Here is a 9,452-nt window from a genome sequence, read left to right as displayed (position 1 = left end):
GTCTCTCTCCCTGCTTGTGCTCTCTCTCAAATGAATAAATAAACAATCTTTAAAAAAATAAAAATAAGGGGCACCTGGGTGGCTCAGTGGGTTAAGCCTCTGCCTTCAGCTCAGGTCATGATCTCAGGGTCCTGGGATGGAGCCCCGCATCGGGCTCTCTGCTCAGCAGGGAGCCTGCTTCCCTTCCTCTCTCTCTGCCTGCCTCTCTGCCTACTTGTGATCTCTGTCTGTCAAATAAATAAATAAATAAAATCTTTAAAAAACTAAAATAAAAATAAATTGTGTGTGTGTGTGTGTGTGTGTGTGTCTGTGCATGCACATGTGTGAATTTTTCTGGCCTTACTCAAATAGCAGCTTGTTTTGCATCCTTTTTTTTCCCACTTAATATATCTGATTATTATCCATTATCAATACACAAAGAACTTCTTCATTTTTTAATGCTTGACTATTATTTCATTATGAAGATATATCACAATTTATTGAGCCGATTCTCCATTGATCGACATTTAGCTGTTTCATATCTTTTGCTGGAATAACCATGCTGCTATGAATAACTATACATACTTCACTTTGCCCATGTGAGAATATATTTGGAATTATGTCTTTGACATGGAATTATTGGGTCAAAATATAAGCGCATTTTAAATTTTGGTGACATGACCAAATTTCTCTTCCTAGAGATTTTCAAGTTCTACATGCAAGAGTGTCCATTTAGCCAACACTGGGTGCTATCAAAGTTTTTGTTAGGAAAAGTGCATTTAATGACTTTAGAAGATACTTATGAAATGTTGTTAAGTTAAAAAAGCAAGATTCAAAATTTTGTGTACAACAAATGTGTTTTATTGGAAGAGATTATGCCAAAATATTAACAGTGGTTATCTTAAAAGTACTGATCATTTAATGTCATTTCAAAATTGCTATAGCAAAATTGCTATTGCTATTTAACTTTGTTAGTAAAATCTCTCCAAATGGTTGTAGACCCTTAGATATAGTATCATTTTATTTGTCTTTTTACTCACAACACCTTTCTCAGACGATGACTTTAATAAGGTTGAGGAATGAAAGCATAGTATTTTCCGTCAGTGTGGACAAGCACTTGTAATTTTCAATTCTGCCACCAGGTGGTGGAAGAGAGTTAAAATACAGGGATCTGGGGCGCCTGGGTGGCTCAGTGGGTTAAGCCTTTGCCTTCGGCTCAGATCATGGTCCCGGCGTCTGAGGATCGAGCCCCGCATCGGGCTCTCTGCTCAGGGAGCCTGCTTCCCTTCCTCTCTCTCTGCCTGCCTCTCTGCCTACTTGTGATCTCTCTCTGTCAAATAAATTAATAAGAATTTAAAAAAAAATGCAGGGATCTTTGGACCCAGAGCTGTGGAAATCAAGCATTATATGCATTGTGAACATTTGGAAGACTTCCAAATATGTATGTATGTGTATGTATGTATATGTATATAAAAATAAAGTTAAAACTTAGACAATTAGAATTGTGTCTAAAATATCTGCCCCCAAATATTAAAAACTTCCAGGAAAAATCTTGGTGCTGTCTTCCTTAACTTCAACTTCTTTCAACTTCCAGTTCATGCTGGTTTTTTTTTAAAGATTTTTATTTATTTATTTGAGAGAGAGAATAAGCAGAGGGGAGAAGCAGAGTGAGAGGGAGAAAGCAGGCTCCAAGGGACTCAATCCCAGCATCCTGAGATCATGACCTGAGCTGAAGTCAGACACATAGCTGACTGAGCCACCCAGCCCTATATATATATATTTTTTTTTTTTTTTGGGAAGATTTTATTTATTTATTTATTTTGGGAGAGGTGAGAGAGACATCACGAGCAGGGGAAGGGGTAGAGAGAGAAGCGGACTCTCCGCTGAGCAGGGAGCCCACCACAGCACACGATCCAAGTACTCTGGGATCACAATCTGAGCCGAAGGCAAGACCCCCAGTTCATGCTATTTCTTACCTCTCCTGCAGTTCATCCTTCCTCCTGGTGCCCACCATTGCCTCTCCTGCCTCCAGATGGTGCTGCCAGGCTTCCCCTCCTCTTAACCTCACTGCTTTCCAAAGGGATGGACACCCAGATGGCTGGGTACATGCCCCTTGGAGTGATCCAGGGCTGGAGTCACTTCATCTTCTTAGTTGTGGATAACTCTGCAGGTGGGACTTCATCCCAGGGCTACTGGGTGTGCTATTTTCAGGCAGGATCTTTTAGCTATCCTTCAGATCAGCCCAGCAAGTGCCCTCCGCTGTGTCTGGACAGAGGTAGAACCTACCCAAGGGGCAAATGCTTGCCTCTCCAGGTCTGTGGTCGGAGGTGGCCATGAGCACTCAGTCTTGGTACCCTTGATCTTCATCTTTCCTTCCTTAAGCACCCGCTCTTTGCCCAGGGTGCATTTGCCCTAGGGGTGACATCTGTCTTTGGCTCTGGCCCTGTTTAGAAGGGCAGAACTCTAATCCAGCTCTTCACCTGTTTAATACCCTGGCATCTTGGGCAAGTCATTCAGCCTCTCTGAGCCACAGTTTTGGCTCAGGGCAGGTAGGTTAGGGCAGTACTTTGTCCCAAAGCACCACAGTACTTCAAAGCAGGGAAGGGTCTGCCTTGTCCTGGGGTTATGCATGTCCTAAGGGTGAAAGAGTGCAGGGGGAGGAAGGAGGCTCTGGGCTCCTACTGGAGTGGGATTGGTGGAAAAGGGTTTTGGGTCTTGAGAAATGGGAGGAGGTCAGGGAGGAGCTGAGCTCTTGGAGGCCTTGGAAGGACGCCTTAAGGGACCTAAAGTCAAGGGCTAATAGTATCAATGACCTTTCCTTGACTTTTACACGAAAACCTGGCCAGGGGCTCATCTGTAGCGAATGCGTCTGGTGTAGAACACAGGACTGGCTGAAACGTCCGCTGGTATGGTCAGTCTTCAAGCTTTGCGGAGCTGACACCTGGTCCATGTGACCTCTGATCAGGCTGAGCCTGGATTTCTCCGCCAGGATTTGGGTCGGGGGAGGAGGGAGCAAGTCGGCGGGAAGGGAGTCAAATTCGGGAAGTCGGCAGGCCCAGTTTCTTGCAATCCTTGAAGGCTTCCTGAACGAGGGGGCAATTCCAGGGTCGCAGAGGTCGCGGGGCTTTCCCTGGGCGTGGGCATGGGCGTTGGCGCTGGACTCCAGAGCTGCTGTCCGGGAGGAGCTGTGCGCCCGGGGCGGGCGCTATCGGGCGTGGTTTAGGACCTGGGGCGGCCTCCGGGCGGCCGGGCGACTCCCTAGTCCGGCTGTGGGACAGCGGGCTACCACAGTCCCGTCACCCGGCGCCTGCCAGCAGCTCCGCTCGGCTCGTCCCCTGCGACGCGCGCCGGCCATGACGGGCGCACTGTTCAAGGCGAACTTCTGGGTAAGTCGGCGCCGCCGGGGGACCTGTCCGCTGCCATGTGCCCTCTCTGCCCGGCCCCCAGCCCGCCGCGCGCCCCTGAGCCCCCGGGGTCGGGTCCCCGGGTCCCCTGCCCCCTGGGCCCCAGCGGCGCGGGGCCCCTATGTCCCGGCCGAGGATCCCGAGACCCAGGCGTGGAGCGGACGGTTCGGGGAGAGCCGCCGATGTCCCCGAGGCTGCGCCAGGCGCGGATCTGGGGGACCTGGGTGAGCCTCGCCAGCTGACAGCGGCAGGCACCCGCCACCCCCACTCCGGGGACTGTCTTCTCCAGGTCCGCGGACACGAACGGTCTGTCCCAGCCCGTTTCGCGCCCGCTTTCCCCGTGGAGACCAAGAGGGTTTTCCCCGCAAGAAGCTTCGCCTGTTTCTGGAGTCCGCTCCCCAGGTCTGTGTCCCGGCGCAGAGCTGCTGGCGGCATCCAGCGTCCGCCTGCCCCAGGCCTCTTCCCCTAGCCCTGTCGCTCCCCAGGTGCCCCTCAAGAGTCTGTAACCCCTCATTCGGAGCAACCGCCCTTAAGGCCGGAGCAGGAAGTCAGCACACCTCAGAGTCTTTTGTCTGGGACCCTGCTTGTTTGCATTTGGCTTCACAGCTGCCCAGCACAGCCCTGGCCCCAAAGTGCGTGGAGAAGCCTGGTGCTGTGGCTTCACCGACCAGGTTCAGATCCTGCCCTCGGATCCCCATTTCCTGAGGGCTCTGCCCAACCTGTAGGTCCCACTGCAGGCATTGCCATGGTGGGAAAAATTAGGGCAGAGACCTGCCTTCCCATGCCTCAAAGTGTGACCCCTGTTTTCAGATATCAGCCCAAATGTCACCTCTTCAGGGAAGCCTTTCCTGATTGCGCCCAGCAGGCTGTATTGCTTGCTCACGTGCCACACGTTCTGTTCCTTCCTAACATTTGTCAGTTTGTGGTTTTGAACTGGGGGACTGCAAGCCCACCACTGCCCCCCATTGAGCTGGGGGAGGATGGATCCTCAGCGAAGAGTTGTTGGTTGAGCAAGTGTCTGTAAAGCCGAAGGGCCAGAGACAGGGTGAGACCAGGAGCCTCCAGGCTCAGAGGGCTCCCAGCCACTGACACCTGCTTGCAGGAGTGGGTAGGGGTGGGGGGCGGGGGGGGTTTGTGTGTGTGTGTGCAGAAAGGAAGTCTGGGTTTGGAGTTAGAGGTGAAGGTCAGGGGGAGAGAACTTTCTGTTTATACTCCTTTTCCCCACTGGCCTTATACTTTCAGACGGTATCTGAGATCCTGAGAGAGATTTTGCAAAGATGTCTTTCATCTCTAATTTCCTGTAACACTTTATATCAAATAATAGCTAACTTTACTGTGCACAGCCTGTGACTAACACCGTTCTTTTTTTTTTTTTTTAAGATTTATTTTTAGGGACGCCTGAGTGGCTCAGTCAGTTAAGCATCTGCCTTCAGCTCAGGTCATGATCCCAGGGTTCTGGGATCGAGTTCCACATCAGGCTCCTTGTTCAGTAGGGAGACTGCTTCTCCCTCTGCCTGCCGCTCCCCCTGCTTGTGCTCTTTCTCTCTCCCTCTGACAAATAAATTACCTCTTTTAATAAAAAAGATGTATTTTTTAACATTTATTCGAGGGAGAGAGAGAGGGAAAGAAAGAGAGAGGTGCTCCGGTGGGGAGAGGAAGAGGGAAAGACCCTCCAGCAGACTCCACGCTGAGCTGGGAGCCGACTGGGGAGTTCAGTCTCAAGGCCAGGAGGTCATGACCTGAACTGAAATCAAGAGTCAGATGCTTAACCAACCGACTGAGCCAACTGACTGCCCAGCTAACACCATTTTAAAGCCTTTACGCATGCTCCTCGTTTAAGCCTCACAACTACCCTAAGAGGTAGCTGGCTTACCATCATCTTACAGATGAGGAAACGGTGTGGCAGAGAGGTTAGGCAACATTGCCACGCTGCTAGGGCTGGTAAACAGTGGAGCAGGACTCTGCGTGGACCAAGGGCACCGTGAATGTCTTGGTGAGGCTGGTGCTCAGCTAGATGGTCCCAGCACTGCTGTCTGCACGGCTCCTTCGGTATTGCCAGAGATAGGTGGTGGGTCACCATTTGACCCTTCGTGTGAATCTCTCTCTCCTGCAGCGGCAGTCAGGAGCTCCCAGAGGGCAGGCACTGGGTGTCACCATCAGCGGAGCCCCCAGCGCTGCCACAGTGCCTTGCGTATGAATGCTCAGGAATCAGGCAGATGGGACAGTTGTCTGGGCTTGGGGACAGAGGGACAGAAAGGAACATGCTGGAGACCTCAGCAGCATCTGTGAGGCCTCCACCCACTCAGGGGGTAGGTGAGGCCAGGCTGTGGTTAGCACAGAGTGGAATCACTTGCGTGTTTCAAGGAAAAGAAGGTTGTGATTGGATATGGTAGAAAACTTTGGAAACACAAGTGGGTATCAGTTGACTGGATTTATTAAATATTTATGAAATACCTTTTCTGTGTAAGGATTTCTTTTTTTATGATTTTATTTATTCATTTGAGAGATAGAAAGAGAGCACAAGCAGGGGGAGGGGGTGTGGAAGAGGGAGGAGCAGACTCCCCACCCAGCGGGGAGCCCAGATCGGAACTGGATCCCAGGACCCTGAGATCATGACCTGATCCGAAGTCAGATGCATAACCGACTGAGCTATCCAGGTGCCCGTCTGTATGAGGATTTCTTTTTTTTTTTTTTTTTAATATTTATTTATTTGAGAGAGTGAGAGGACGAGAGCACAAGCAGGTAGAAGAGCAGAGGGAGGGAAGAAGCAGACTCCCCGCTGAGCAGGGAGCCTGATGCGGGGCTCGATTCTAGGACCCTGGGATCTTGACCTGAGCTGAAGACAGGCGCTTAACCGACTGAGCCACTCAAGCGCCCCTATATGAGGATTTCTGATTGAGGCGGCATTTGCAGACGTAAGGGTTACACCTTGGTTAGAAGGTGTATTCCCATGAGGAAGCAAGGTAGGGAGGGCAGGCTTTGGCTTCAAGCTCGTGGAGGAGGAAGGGGTAGGGATAAGGAGAGTCCAGCAGAGGCCAAGGAAACTGGGCTGGGAGTAGGGGTCTGTTCCCGAGTGGAGGCCATAGGGAGAGGAAAGGAGGAGATCAGGGAGGACTAGCCAAGGGTGGAGGAGGTCAAAGCCACAGGGCAAGGCAACCAGTTGAAGGTGAGCCCTAGAGAGGAGAGGAGGGCTCAGAGGAGGCTCCCTGTAATGTGAAGTGGAGAATGAGGTAAGGGCCACAGAAATTAGGAAGTCAGGAGGAGGAACTTGTTTGTGGGGAGAGAGGGAGGAGGAGGAAGAAGAGGCAGAGGCAGTATTAACAGTAGCTAACCACAGGTGTAGCCATGGTGAGGACCAAGGCCAGCAGCATTCTGAAGCCCCAAGTCCCATGCCAGGATTGGTGGTCTGGGAAGGCCATGGGAAGGAGGGAACATGGAGAACTGTGTGAAGTATGGAAAGGCGTCAGTTACCAGTGGGGGCTTGGAGGTTCACTGGCCAGGTTTGAATCCCAGTTGTGCTCCTTAGGGTGACAGCGTCTCTGTGACTTTGGGTGGCTGGTTACTTCAACCTCCCTCCTTCTACTCCATCACCAAGCCTCAGCCCTTCTTCGTCACTTCCATAAAAATGGGACATTAACCACGTCTAATCCCTCAGTGCCAGGCACGGGCATGGCACATCGTGAACACCTGTGTTGTCAGCTCCTATTACCATCAGCACAGAGGTGACAATTAAAGGCAGTGCCTCAAAGAGAAAGAATGAAAAGATATGAGGTCCCCAAGAAGGAGGAGAGAGGGGACAGACAAATAAAGGTGGCAATAGGGGTACAAACAGGAAGGGGCCGGCACATGCCCAAGAGAGGAATGTTCCTTGGAAGTGGAAAAGCCCTTGGCCAAATTAAGTAGATGCTCCAGAAAAGGCATGAGTCAGCACATTCTTTTTTTTTTTTTTTTAAGATTTTATTTATTTGACAGAGATGACAAGTAGGCAGAGAGACAGGCAGAGAGAGAAAGGGAAGCAGGCTGCCTGTTGCGCAGAGAGCCCGATGTGGGGCTTGATCCCAGGACCCTGAGATCATGACAGAGGCTTAACCTACTGAGCCACCCAGGCACCCTGAGTCAGCACATTCTTTATACATACTCTTACTCAAATGCCCCATGGAAATATTGATTTATGTATATCTATATCTATCTATATTTATTTTTAAAGAGATTTTTATTTATTTATTTGACACACAGAGAGAGAGAACAAGGGAAGGAGAAGAGGGAGAAGCAGGCTCCCCACTGATCAGGGAGCCTGATGCGGGGCTCCACCCCAGGACCCTGAGATCTTGACCTGACCCCAAGGCAGACGCTTAACTCACTGAGCCACCAGGCACCCCGGAAATACTTATTTAAAGAAAACTTTCCATGGATCTGTTTGAGAGGGGAGAGTCAGCGTTCCTTAGAACCGGGATGGTCCCTGAATGGGCCTGATGGGAAGCGCGGGTGTGTGGCTTCTTTCCCACCCTTCCCTGCGCATGCCGGGTTTGGGGCTGCGTGGTAAGGTGCTGCTATGTAATTTAGCATGTGAACATTGGTGCTACCTGTCAGAATAGGACAGTGACCATAGCTGTGGTTTCCAGCACTCTGGGGAAGCAGCTAGGACACAGTAGGACACCTGCCAGTCTTTGGCGTGATCAGACAATGTCTTCCAGATGTGGACATGCTCAGGTGATGTAGAGCCTGTTTCCGAAGAGGTAGCTGACCTGCACGCCAGGAGATTCTCACACTCCTCACTGGGATGTGAGGCCCAGCCTGTCCATACGCTTTCTCTAGATCCTTATTTTAACAAGGGCTTCCTGATTCTCAAGGATCTTGGTCTAGACGAGCTTCCTAGTCTCTGTCCTGCCCCTCCCCTGTACCCTCCTGTACCACAGTAGGTGGAGCCTCTCTGTTCTGCCAGTGGAGTGACCAGGGGAAGTTTCCCGGGGTGTTTGACCTTGCTCAGTGCCCTGCTGTGCACCCAGGGCTGTCCCTCTGCTCTATGTCTTTGGCTACTGTGGAATCTTGTCATTCTGGGGCCTTACCAGAACAAAGCTGGTGCCATATTGGGCTTTGCTAGATGACTTTTTTTTTGTAGAGTGACCTACAGCTGTATGGGAAGCTGCTTTTTTTTTTTCTCTTAAATAAACAGAAGAAAGCATGTTATCCCATAGGCCCTTCATGCTGACTCCATGTGCTAGTTTATACAATGTTTAGGCAACGCTTTAAGTCTTTAATACTCTCTCTTGGGAACTGGTCCCTAGAAGTACATCACAGGGCTATTTTGTATTGTTTTGCCTTGTGGCCAGAGGCAAGGTAAAATTATTGACAGTCAGTCTTCTTCAATTTGTTCTTCCTAGAGCAGCCAGTGGGACCTATTTTTAAAATAATTATCAAAATCCTTTTTCCTGTTTTATTTTCTTACAAATTTAATGAGAGGCATGGGACCTATCCTTAATAAAAAATTTAAAATTCCTTCTTTTCTCAACATCATTAAACAGAAACTCATACTCTCCTGGTAGTTACCACCACTTTAAAAAAAAATACGATTATACTGCCTTTTCTTGATAGGACAGTTTTAAAATTATCTATTGACCTACTGCTCTATTTGAGGATTTAGCTCTTTCATCTTTTAAACAATTTAAAAAAAGATTTTATTTATTTAGGGGCACCTGGGTGGCTCAGTCGGTTAAGCGTCTGCCTTCGGCTCAGGTCATGATCCTAGGGTACTGGGATGAAGCCCCCTGCTCAGCGGGGAGTCTGCTTCTCTCTCTGCCCATCCTCTGTTTGTGCTTACCCTCTCTTTCTCTCAAATAAAAAAATATTTTATTTATTTATTTGAGCGAGAGAGAGCAAGAGAGAGAGAGAGAGAGAGAGAGAGCACAGGCTAAGGGAAAGGCAGAGGAAGAAGCAGACTTCCTGCCAAGCAGGAAGCCTTCCAGGACCCTGGGATCATGATCTGAGCCGAATGACCTGAGCCAAAGGCAGATGCTTAACTGACTGAGCCATCCAAGCACCCCAATACGGGGTATTTTCAATACCGGTGTT

The 9,452-nt window shown here is 49.8% G+C and overlaps 1 protein-coding gene across 2 annotated transcripts in view; it reads left to right on the top strand.

Annotated features, from left to right (window-relative positions):
* The first annotated feature begins 3,322 nt into the window (after positions 1-3,322).
* The window catches only part of LOC111142515 (proline-serine-threonine phosphatase interacting protein 2), a 68,735-nt gene continuing 62,605 nt past the window's right edge, over positions 3,323-9,452 (top strand). For both annotated transcript variants that reach the window (XM_022495751.1, XM_022495752.1), the window contains exon 1: positions 3,323-3,365. In XM_022495751.1, the coding sequence (XP_022351459.1) occupies positions 3,333-3,365 (33 nt within the window). In that variant the 5' untranslated portion in view covers positions 3,323-3,332. The remainder of the gene's footprint in view (positions 3,366-9,452) is intronic.

Source organism: Enhydra lutris, unplaced genomic scaffold (assembly GCF_002288905.1).
Source record: "Enhydra lutris kenyoni isolate GAN:26980312 unplaced genomic scaffold, ASM228890v2 scaffoldscaffold8, whole genome shotgun sequence".
Classification (NCBI taxonomy): Eukaryota; Metazoa; Chordata; class Mammalia; order Carnivora; family Mustelidae; genus Enhydra; species Enhydra lutris.
This window is presented reverse-complemented; position numbering and strand designations above follow the sequence as displayed.